The sequence below is a fragment of the Sapajus apella genome, unplaced genomic scaffold (genome assembly GCF_009761245.1).
Source record: "Sapajus apella isolate SASKATOON/1434 unplaced genomic scaffold, GSC_monkey_1.0 scaffold11, whole genome shotgun sequence".
NCBI classification, from domain to species: Eukaryota; Metazoa; Chordata; class Mammalia; order Primates; family Cebidae; genus Sapajus; species Sapajus apella.
The window spans coordinates 31,144,169-31,157,025 of NW_022436951.1; the positions used below are offsets into that span (position 1 = coordinate 31,144,169).

The window sequence follows — 12,857 nt, forward strand, 5'->3', positions numbered from 1 at the left end:
TAACATGTTTTATAAAGATACATACATACAATTTTATCTGTCAGTTAAAAACTTATAAAACAGAATGTTCTTCCTTCTGTGAACTCAAATGACTTCTTTAAATTTCTCAAGCTACATTACCTGGGGCTAAAAGGGAACTGGCAAAAGATGAAAAGCAGAGCATTCTCTTGTGTTCATGTATTCTGCTTCAAAGGATAGCACACCACATCACTTCCCTGCAATTTCAAGTAGCAAATTTATGTATCTGACATTTGTCTGGTTGTTCATATGCATCACAGTCAGACTCTTATCTGACCTTCATTTTCCCCAGAAGTTGAATGAGTTTGTCAGTAACTCAACTTCTCTATGTCTTAGTTTCCTCATCTGTAAAATGGACTTTGTTGAAGGTTTACATGAGTTAATACATGCAAGGTGATTAACAAAACCCTTGTGCATGACAAGAACTCAAAGATGTTAGATATTTTGGCTATGATTTGTGTTATGGTTTTTTTTTTTCAGTTTGATCTTATTTTGGACATGTAGTTCAGCGATGCTCTGTGAAAAAGCTGCCGCTCTGTTTATTCTACCACCATATCTTCGTCAATGTTGCTTTTCTTTAAAGACATAGGACCCAAGGGTGCTCTTTAAAGTGCCCAGTTTAGGACAGTGTCTTCAACCCAGGGATTCCTGGGTAAGCAAGCTCCCAAAATTCAATTAGAGCCTTTATTTTGACATCAACAGGACCTATGGGGTAGATGTGCTACCTATAGTATAAAAAAGAAACCAATCCCCAAGGCAATAGCCATCTCTGTCTTTGAAAGAGGTTGTATATACCTGCTCACTGGAGACCCAGAGAGTTTGGAATGGCAGCTAGGGGCCTTGCCGAGATGTGTGCTGGCTGTGTAACTTCCGGGTTATGATACTTAATGGAACTGTAAACAGCTCAATGCCCTTTGTTCCATGCACACACGGAGATAAGGTGATGACCTTATGGTTAATGGATTCCTTGAATATTCAAAAATTTGCCAGACTCTATGTTTACCAAAGATCACATTAGCCATCCACCCATTTTCAGTAATTTATATGTTTGTCAACTGTCAGCTCCCCGAAGACTGCCATAAAAGCCCCTTGATCAGCAAAGCTGAGTTTGTTAGACTTACTGCAGTAAGTATTCTCCCTCACTGCAGTGGCTCTGAAATGCTCCCTTGAAAGAGTCTTAGTGTCAAAAGGGAAAATGAAGGCAGGTTATTTATAAGGCTGTAGGTCCTTGGCTGAGATATTTTAAGGTGGGTATTGCAAGATGGGGAACCATTGGGCTGGGCAGAGTTTTGACTAATAGCATAGTGAGGGGGGGTCTTGAAATGGTCATGATGAGCAAACTATTACTACCGATAAGCCAGCCCCCTAGTTCACAGCCTAGACTTTCACAGGCAAGTTTTTCCTAGAGCAAGTACTTAAATTATTTTGTATCAATCTCAGCAATTTAACACAGGGGTAGGAAAATATATCTGTCCCAGTACTGCTTAACCCAGGGCCAAAAATTACGTTGATTTCACCTCTTGCACTTACTTTTTATTAATCGGATAGTAGGGGTATTTTGTCTTTAAATCTCTCTCTGTCTCTCTCTCACACACACACATTCTCTCTCTCCTCTTCCTCATTATGCCATTTATTGAAAAGTCAAACTTAAGTTATTTTATTTAATATATGTAATTTGGAGCACAAAACTACCAAGGAACATAATAAAGCATAAGAAATCATTTTATCAACACATAAAAGAATATGAGAGCTGTCAGATGAAAGAGTATAGTGTTGAACAATGAGAGCATGTGGACACAGGGAGGGGAGCATCGCACACTGAGGTCTGTTGGGGGAACTAGGGGAGGGACAGTGAGGGTGGGGAGTTGGGGAGGGATAACATGGGGAGAAATGCCAGATATAGGTGATGGGGAGGAAGGCAGCAAACCACATTGCCATGTGTATACCTATGCAACAATCCTGTATGTTCTTCACATGTACCCCAGAACCTAAAATGCAATAAAATATATATTTTTAAAAAGTATAATCTTTAACTATCGTAAGGAAAAGAGTTCCAGGACCACTTTCCAAAGATGATACAACTCAGCCTCCATGCTTTGGTGACATTTTTTCAAAGTTCTGGCACACCCAAGGTCACTGAGGAAGGCTATAGTTCTAAACAAACCTAATTTCGTATTCCTAACTGTTGATCTCTTGGGGATTGAGAAATACGAAATTTTATGGTTCATTTATAAAATGCTGTGATCAAAGATGAACCCATGACTTTCACAGATGGCCACTACCAGACATTGACATATAAATTATTCTCAATTATAATTACTTAAAAAAATTACCATGGGAAGAGCTTTTCCCTTCTTACAGTAGTAGCTGCATCGCCACTTGCAGAAAGGCATCCAGTTTGGGACAGACAGCATTTTCCATGAATCGAGCCTGATCTGTTGTGCCTTTTTGGTAAACATTTAATAGAAGAATTCTAAGGAAACTAGAGTATGCTAGTTCCATATTCCATTTTAAAATGAAAAGAGAGCTCATAGACACATGTGAGTTTTTATTATTTTATTTTTTTTAAATCAGTTAATTATAGTCTTTTGTCTGTAACATTACCTAATTTTAAATAAAATTAATTCAGGCTCTGAAAACAAAAGTGAAGATTATTTTTTAAACTAATCAAAAATTTAGGTGAGAGACAGACATAGTGGCTCCTGCCTGTAATCCCAGCACTTTGGGAGGCTAAGGGAGGAGGATCACTTGAGTCCAGGAGTTCTAGACCAATCTGGACAACATGGTGAGACCTTGTCTCTCCAAAAAAAAAAAAAAAAGCGAGCTATGGTGGCACATGCATGAAGCCCCAGCTACTCAAGTGAAGGAGGTGGGAGGATCACTTGAGCCCAGGAGGGTTGAGGGTTGAGGCTGCAGTGAGCCAGGATCACGTCACCATGCTCTTATCTGGGCAATAGAGTGAGACTCTGTCTACAAAAAAAAAAAAAAACAAAGAAAAGAAAGGTGAATGACTTCTGGCTTCATGTCATCTCAATGTTTATCAACTTGATCTAAACTTTTAATATATGCTGCTGGTTGTGACATTTGAGCATCAGAATGTTGCCAGGGTCAGTTCTGGCTTAGAACGAGACAGTACCTTAGTATTGATGGCTGTGTCTTGTAACAAAGTTGTTTTCGAAGCTGCAGATATAAAACATTGCATGAAGACCCAGGTAGATTTAGTCAGTTTAAGCCAGAATTTGTCTTGTACACAATAGCCAAGATCTGAATTACTTTCCAATGTCAAGGACAACTCATTCCTCATCCATTCTGGAGCTAAATAAATTTTGTATGTATTTTGAAAATAAGCGAGAATAATTCTACTTAATTCTTAGAATTTGCATTTAAGTAATTATCTTTTTAAAAATTCTGTATTTGGACCTGAAGCATTATACGGCAATTGTAGAATGATAGTTTACAGTTATGGACCATGGCACCCCCATTCTCCCTCTTCGCCTCCCACACCTCTCAGCTTTAGAGGCCCTTTCTTCCCATCTCCTGCTCTGTGAGTCTCAACCTAGAATGATGATTCGGCCTGTTGAAATTCTAAAAGGATCAACCTTCACGTAATCCCCACTGCAAAGGCCACAGCAGTTTCCTCTTCTGGAATATTAAGGAGGAAAACGTAGAGGTCATTTGTTCTGGTCAACAAACCCCTGGGACTCCTACAAGAAACCTTGACCTAAGGAGCTGTTATTATAGCAACATTTGGGAAACTCTAGCTAACATCAACTCAAGAGAAAGGCTTTCATCTTTTAAAAGCATTCAGTGAGTATGGTATGTGAATCTTTGCCATCTAGAAGGACTCTCAAAATGATCTGAATTAGCAGCTGTTCCTGAGGGTCTCTGCTTCTAGGGGACGTGTTGAGAGTTTATATGCATTCAAATACTTGTTTGTATAGCAAATGCACACACAGCAGTACATGAACAATTCAGGATGTCCCAGGCCTCTATATTTTAATTATTCAACCTCCACACACTAGAGACTGAAGGTGTGAATGGGTAGGGGTGGAGGAGGTCGTGGTGAGGACCCCTTTATCCCTCCACCATCCCCACTCCCACCCTCAACCAGGCTTAACTCTGGCTTTTTTTTAAAAATGAACTTTTTTATCCCCAGTCTTCTCCTCTTTCCTTCCCCTCCCCAGGTACTCAAGCTATCACTCCCAGAATAAATGACAAATTTGTTTAAAATAAATGCCCGTAAATACATGAAGTAGATGCTTAATTCACTAATTTATTTTAAATACAAACATTTATTTAAAATGAATGAAGCCCCACTTTCCAGTGGCCTTGGTTTGAGCCTCACCCACATGAGGACAACTGTTTTAGGTCTAAAGATTGACAACAAAGAGCTCAGAGCCAGCCAGGGGGCTGCAGTAAAGTCCTGCAGAGCCATTACGCGGTGCTTGATTTCACCATCATATAAAACTTGCTTTCATTAAAACATGCTTTTTGTTCATCTGGATTTTTATTTTTAACCAAGATAGTCTTCATCTCTTTCAGGAAAAAGAAACTACAATTACCCTCCATTAAAGCATTATAAAGGAGCAAATGAAAGTAATTAAGGTTTTATTAAGGAATTTTTATTAAATCAATCATTACTCATGAATATGGATAATATCAAGAAACAGCCATTCTGTGCCTGAAATAAAAATAAACTGTATTTTAAATATCTTTAGTATATGTAAATGTCTTCTCAATTAAACATACTGTCAAAATTGTATTTGGAAAAGCAATTATTTTACACTGATAGAAGATAGCTACTAGATGGAAATAATAAAAGAAAAATGCTAATAAATTTATTACAGATTGTAATCTGGGAGGAATTAGCATATTTTCATCAGGTAAATTAAAATTTTCTAGTGACCATTAACCAAAATATTAAACCATTTTTTATATTATCCTCAGATAAAAACAAACAGGGTAATTTGTTATGGAGGCTGAAAATTGGCATACATTCAATCCATTTTGTAGTTTTTCTTCAAATTGAAATTTTAGTATTACTTGGGTTAATTTAGAATTATCAGGGAGTTAATGTAAGAAAATTACCCAAATGAAGCACCAGAGATAAACCTTTTAATACAAAACAGATTAACATTTTTCAGTGATATAAATTTTTCTCTACTAGCTAAAAGTAGAATTTCTGTAGATTCAAAGTAAATAATCCCATTTACATGACATTTTTCTATTCATTTGGATTTATTATTTCTGAACTTACATCTTGCATTTGCTGTTTTATTTGTTCACGGCATGGCATCATTTTGCTAGCACTATAATACTTAAAGAATGTTTGATGCTTAGAGCATCCTATAAGGTCATACCATCCAGCTGTTATTTTTTATTTTTCTTTAGTCCCTGTTTGGTGAACATTCATGTGTATCAGGGCATGTTCTATATGCCAGGGATTCTGTAGCTCTGTGTGTTTCACATATGATGGGCCCTCAGACAAGTGTCTGCTTTCATTTCATGCCTGGGACCCTGTTGGAGGATGGAACGGTGAGCAAATGACAGAATGAGTTAGTGATGAGGTTTCTGCTGAAATTAAATGGGAGCTCGGACAGCAAGTGTCTGGGAAGGTAGATTAGATTGATCCAGGAAAGCCTCTCTGAGTTTAGCACATTTAAGGTGACGTGAATGGAAGAAGGATTAGCCATGAAAAGATCTAGGAAAGAATGTTCCAGAATGAGGCAGCAGCAAGTCCAGGGATCTGGGACGCAAAGGAGCTTGTGTGTTCCAGAAGTAACAGCCCATTATGGCTGAAGCATAGCGACGAGAGCTATATGATACCTGGGCCACAAGCACAGGGATTTTTTTGTTTGTTTGTTTTCTTCACAGATGTTTCCACTCCGCGTCAAACAGAACTGTCCATGTAGTAGGTCCTTAATATTATGGAACGGACAAATGAATGAATGAATCTGACTCAAGGTGAATTGAGAGATTTAGAGAAAGGCCTGATCATGAGGCTACCATAAGTTTAATTTTATTTTAAGCATAACAGGTTATTTTTTGAGGGGATTTGTAGTAGATTGAATAATGCCCCTACCCTCCAAAACAAAATCCCATATCTTAATTCCCAGAGCCTGTAAGTGTCACCTTTCATGGTGAAAGGAACTTTGCAGGTAGGATTCAGGTAGGAGGGCTTCAGATGGGGAGATTCTATCCAAACGGGTTCCGTGTGATCAGAAGTGCCCTTATGAGAGGGAGGATGGAGGATCAGTGTGAGGAAGGAGATGTGAGGATGGAAGCCAAAGTCAGAGAGATGTAAGATCTCAAGCCAAGGAATGCGAGGCAACCCCCAGGTGTTTGACAGGATGAGGAAACACATCTTCCCCGGGATCCTCTGGAAGGACCCAGCCCTGCCAGCCCGTGTCAGACTCCAGACCTCCAGAACCTGTCAGAGACTAAAGTTGTGTTTTTCAAGCCCCTGTGTGGTGATTTGTTAACGTGGCAATTGGAAATAAGAGCAGGATTATTCCAAAGTAAAGGATTTGATCAGTTATTGAATTCCAAACACGAAGAATGATACATTTTTAAAAATTAAATATTTAATCACTTAAAATGCATTTTAAATTTAGTTGCAAAGTGTAGCTGGATCATCCTTGCTGTAGCTTGTATACTCTCACACTAGAATTTGGAAGGAATAAGCGAACAAGTGGATTTAGGTAAGAGAGGAGTAAGTAGAATTAAAGTGTCATAGGGAGGCAAGAGGGAAAAATGAGCCCATCCGTTGTAGAAAGGCAAAGGGAGAGGAAGGTGAACCAGAGAGGAGAAAGCAACAGAGAGAGAGAGTAGGAGCTTGGTAGGAAAGGAAAGGCACATTGTCTGTTGCTGCATAACAAATTACTCCAAAATTTAACAACTTAAAACAACCAACATATATGTCACCCACTGTCTAAATGTGAGGAGGGCAAGAAGGAGCCACAGATTCGGGTGGTCCCGGCTCAGGTCTCTCATGAGGTTGTGGTCATCCAAAGACTTGGTTGGGGTTGGAAAATCCACTTTCAAAATTTTGGCTGAAAACCCTAGTTCTTTGCCATGCTGGTCTCTCCATAAGGTTGCTCGAGGGTCATCACGGCATGACAGTTGGCCTCCCCTCTTGGAGGGATCCGCAGTACCTTTTCAATGACCTAGTCTCAAGTCACGCTCACTTCCACCATATTTCACTGGTCACAAATGAGTCACTAAGTCTAATCCTCATTCATGGAGAGAAGGACTAAGTTCCATCCTTTGAAGGAAACATCCAAGAATTTGTGGACATATCTTAGACCACTATGAGAAAAGGGAGGGAGAGTGAAGTAAAATTTTGAGCAAAACATTTATTTTCCATTTGTTCAGAGGATGCCTAGATATGTCTGATTCTCTCCACTAATCTCTCTCCCATCAGTCAAGACTAATGGGTGTGTGTGTGTGTGTGTGTGTGTGTAGCAGAAAAGATGTGGAATTCCCAGTTGTTTCCCACTTTTTACTCCTGCCAGGTGATGTAAATCTTCATCTCAATTGTCTCCAGAAGCTGCTGCTTCTATACTTAAACCTGTCTAATGTCCAGATAATCCACCTCAAAATTTTGAGGACCCCCTGCAGCTGGTTTGCTGAATTCCCCCTCAAGAAAATCTGCCACATTAAATCCACTTTGCCAAGTCTTCATCCAGAGGTGATAAAGTTGTTCGATGGAGATTCATTGCAGTTATAATAAGTTCAGGAAGCACTGTCTATTGCAGTTATAAATTAAGAGAGAAGGTTCAGAGATATGGATCAAGTACTGCGATCAGTTCATTGCAATGTGACTCGCAGATGGAGACAGCCTGGAAAGGTGGAATGAATGTGAACCTGTTTGTGAATAATTCTGAATTAGGTTACACTGATTAATGAATTAATGGGAAAGGTGAAGGAGATAGAACAGCCTGTAAAGAGACATTCCAGACTGCATCTGCCTTTCTGTTCTTTCACTTTGTCAGATATTAGATTTGGCCTTTAGGCTTTCTTTGATTTCCTTCCTCTCTTCCCCTGTCTCTTTTCTGTTTGTAGGAAAATAGTAAAAATAGCTGTATTCTCATAGAAAGCCTTTAGATTCTCTTATATTCATTGCATGTAAAAATGCAAAGGTTTCTCTTTTGCTACTTAGTTTTTATTTGTTTGTTTGTTTACCCAAGATGGAGTCTTGCTCTGTCACCCAGGCTGGAATGCAGTTGCATGATCTTGGCTCACTGCAACCTCCACCTCCCGGGTTCAAGCAATTCTCCTGCCCCAGCCTCCCATGTAGCTGGGATTACAGGCACCTGCCACTATGCCCAGCTAATTTTTGTATTTTTAGTAGATCTGGGGCTTCATCATGTTGGCCAGGCTTGTCTCAAACTCCTGACCTTGTGATCCACCCACCGCAGCCTCCCAAAGTGCTGGGCTTACAGGCATGAGCCTTCACGCCCAGGCTGCTATTTGGATTTTAAAGGAAATATACTGTATAGCAAAAGATGTCATCCATATTTTCAAACAAATACAAGCCTCAATTTTTAGGCATTGATATTTTAAGTCTGGATTTGAGAATGAAAAGTATGCACATTGTGTTCCTGTATTTTTGCATTGTGTACTTAGAAGAGCAGACACAAATGCCTTAATGGGATATTCCTGAAAGTTATTCTTAAATACTGTGATAGATACTAATTTCTTTTTAATATACTGTTAGAAGCTACAAAATCAATTATTTTACTCTAAAAAGAACATTTTTGTGAGGCTGGAAATGAAGGAAGTCATTTTGATTATTTAGATTACCAAAATTTGGTAAAATATCTTTCAATGGATGAATAAGCAGCTTTGTGTTTTATTTAAAAAGAAATAAACGTATGTGTTAATATTCCTAGTATGTCAAATCAGTCCAAATCAGAATATATGCTGAGCACCTTCCGTGTATCATTGAGGATTTTTTGTGTACTCGATTTAGGATGCTAATGTTAATACAAGCACAAACAAAAGTGCGTAGAAAATGGTGACATTTACTAAAGCAAGGGTGAGCAAAGTTTTTCTGTAAGGGGCTAGTTGGTAAATTGTTTACAGTTTGTGGGCTGCATAGTCTCTGTCACTAACACCCAACTTTTCCTTTATAGGACAAAAGCAGATATAAAAATTTAGAAATGAACAGACACGGCTGTGCTTCAATTAGACTTTATTCATAAAAAAACAAACAAACTAGATTTCCTTCAAGTTAACCCCTTGTGCTGAAGGATGGCTTTATGCCTGCCAGGAACTAAAATCATTTTGTTTCCTTTGCATTCACTTAAATAAAATCTCCAGTAAATGTTATTTCTAAAGACAATTGAGTTTTGTCTCTGTAGTCACATTTTATTGAACTTGATAGTCACTTTATTTTTATAGTCACTTACTTAGTTATTAATGGCCAGATTTGTATTATTAATGTCCTTGGATAGTTCAACATGTGCAATGCAAGGAACCAATAAAACAAATTTTATTTGTTGGAAATAAATATGTTGTTTGTTCTGTACAGAACACAGTAGATGGAACAAAATCTCATTTCATTAAAATGTATTGAAAGCTTATTAAGCACGTAAGCTAGAAGTTCTGTTTCTAAAGACAACTATAGTATTTTATTTCCAATATCTGCAATGGTGGTACCTGTTTAGGTTGAGGGCGTATACAGGCTTTCTTTCAAAGAAAAATAGAATGTTATTCTCTGTTCCTTTTTCTCTTTATTTGTACTGTTCTAAGCAAAAAAGAACAATTATTTAAAAGCATTTTCAAATGATGTTGTAATATATATGCAGTGCTTATGACCTTTTCTAGAATGTCTCAATTTAAAAAAGTATTTATAAGCCTAAAATGTTCTATTTGTCCTTAACATTTTGCTTTGCTCTGCCTGCATGAATTACTGTGACATTCTGTTCATTGTGGACATGCCCTCTTCTTCCCACTGCTCCCTTTGTCATTGTTTAAGGAGGAACATTCTGTAGGTCCTCCATGAGCATTGCTTTCAGAGAAAAGCCGACAAAACTGTCACAAGGGAGCACAGTTTAAATTGCTTGTTGAGCTGGTTGTCATCTGACCTGATGCTGGCTTCTCATAAGGTCCTAACCATGGTAGCTGGTTATTTATGAAAGCACTTAGCTTTCATAGCAATCACATGTGCACACTGAGTTCTTGGGTAAGACAAAGATGCTCTAATTGTCCATTTCAAATAACTTTCACATCCCTTTGGTCTTGGTTAGAATTTAGCAACTTGAGTCCATTGTGTGAAAATAGAACAGAAGCTTGATTATGCTTCATGAGGAGATAAAGACAATCATGTCGCGATTCCTGTGCTCACTCATCAGATTTTTCACAGAATGCCTTTAATGGGTTCACACAAATGTTCTAAAATTAAGAGCAAACTCTAGGATGTGTGTCCACGGTGTCTTAATCCTTCCTGCCAGTGCCATTAACTCAAATAAGGAAGACAGTTTTGAGATGAGAAAAACTCATGGCCACCCAAAAGCTCCTTTTGTGTGTCTCTTGCAGGAGTCCTCTGGAACCTCTCCTCATGCGATGCACTCAAAATGCCAATCATCCAGGATGCCCTGGCAGTACTGACCAACGCAGTGATTATCCCCCACTCAGGCTGGGAAAATTCGCCTCTTCAGGATGATCGGAAAATACAGCTGCATTCATCACAGGTGCTGCGTAACGCCACCGGGTGCCTAAGGTCAGTCCTGTGTCACGAGTACCTCCTCCCACCATCTTCCCCTGGCCAGACGCTGTCTCTTTCCATAACTTTAATGGCTCTTTTGCTGAGGATTGGACCATTCTGAAAAGATGAATGTTGATGTGACAATGGAATATAAGAAGTTAGTAAAAGATATTTCTAACCCGGTAATAAAGTCATGTAGATATTTTCCTCTACCTAGTCAATGTTAGACTTCTTTCACATGATCTCTTAGGTCTAAGGTGAAAAACAAACATTTTTATTCCAACCGAAAATAAGTCATTTTCTTTGGCCAAAAACAGTAGCTCTCGGTACTTTCACATTATATCATGCATACAGAACAACCAGGCAAGCTGACTGGTTGGGCAGAGTCCATAACAGATACAGAGGGATCTGGTTAAGTGTCACAAGTAGCTATTTTAAAAAATGTTCTCCTTTTAAAAATTCTCTAAGAACCTACAATTCTTAGAAATAGCTCTTTAATAAGGCCTGTTGTATTAAATGGTTTTTTTTAAATAGTAAAAGCAGCAAATGTGTTGTAATTCTCTCCTGATGCATTTTCACAAAAATTATCCATCCCTCAGGAATCTACTGAGATTTTTTAGAATCAACTTTATGTCTTGTTTAATTTCTGCTCTTAGGAAGGAAAGTAGTTATCAAGATGTAATTCTTCTAAACTTTAGAAACTGTGCTCCCGAGGGTGTTGTATTTTATACCAAAGTTGGAAATCTCTGCTGGATGAAGTTGATGGGATAGGGGCAAAAGGGGTGATTAAAATACCTGGCTGAATAATCTGTATTTCAAAAATAAAACATACAGGATTGCTTTGGTTGGAATGGTTCAAAACTGCCACTTCTCCTATAGTTGATCAGTTTCTAGGTATAACAACCAGTCTGTACTGAGAAGGAACAAAATCACCTCAGTTGCATTAATAATCATCATCTCATGAGTATTCATCACAATGCTCTCAGCCTCCAGTCTTGAGAGGGGAGGTGTGTGTTTGTGTGAATGTGTGTGCACAGGGCAAGATAAGAGCCTGCCTTCACGAACATCTACATGCATTCATAGGCAGGAATGGGAATCCTCTGACAATTCTGCTTTTCATCCAAGTCACGAAATCATGAACATCTGACATGATTTCTCTGGATAGGTGCTGCCATATGCCAAGTATGCAGTTCTCTGAAACCCCCTGCTGAGGCATCCATTTTATAACCCCTTAAATTCTGTTATCCATTAGAAAACGTCTGTCCAACCAAAAGGAAGTATAACTCCTCCAAAGCTAAAATTGTAGGCACTTCTGAACTCTCATGCCTGATTTTTTTTTCTATTTCACTTATTTATAACTATTTAAAAGTGTTTTTCCCTTCCTAGCATTCCCTACTTTCAGAGTGTCAGGGTCCCTAGTGAAGACTGCAGAAGGAAGTGCCTCAGACCATTATAGTCAATAAGGACATGGCTAGCTCTGTCCATTAAAATGCTCTCTGATTAATATAATAGCATAAGTATGTCTTCTTTGTCTTTGAAAGGATGTAGGCCACCACCTTTATGAAAGTACATTTTACATCCTTTGATAAAAAAGTAGATGAAGGGGCCGGGCGCGGTGGCTCACGCCTATAATCCCAGCACTTTGGGAGGCCGAGGCGGGTGGATCACAAGGTCAAGACACTGAGGCCATCCCGGTCAACATGGTGAAACCCCGTCTCTACTAAAAATGTAAAAAAATTAGCTGGGCATGGTAGCACGTGCCTGTAATCCCAGCTACTCAGGAAGGCTGAGGCAAGAGAATTGCCTGAACCCAGGAGGCGGAGGTTGCAGTGAGCCGAGATCGCGCCATTGCACTCCAGCCTGGGTAACAAGAGCGAAACTCCATCTCAAAAAAAAAAAAGTAGATGAAGAAGATAGACCAGTGTAGGCTCACGGTTCCCCTTTATACATCATCTGGCTGAGTTTAAGGTCTGGGTTGTGATGCCAGAGCGGTTTAGTGAGACCAGAATTACTCCGCGTCCTTCTCTATTCACACATACAGAAGCTCAACATTTGCTGCTGCTTCTGCTGCTGGCCAGACTAAGAAGCAAAAAGTGATGCCATTTGGTTTAGTTTGTCATATCGACAT

The 12,857-nt window shown here is 39.0% G+C and overlaps 1 protein-coding gene across 13 annotated transcripts in view; it reads left to right on the plus strand.

The window, feature by feature from the left end:
* The window catches only part of CTNND2 (catenin delta 2), a 944,995-nt gene that overhangs the window by 739,139 nt on the left and 192,999 nt on the right, over window positions 1–12,857 (plus strand). For all 13 annotated transcript variants that reach the window (XM_032278818.1, XM_032278821.1, XM_032278825.1 and 10 more), the window contains one exon: window positions 10,561–10,744. In XM_032278818.1, the coding sequence (XP_032134709.1) occupies window positions 10,561–10,744 (184 nt within the window). The remainder of the gene's footprint in view (window positions 1–10,560; window positions 10,745–12,857) is intronic.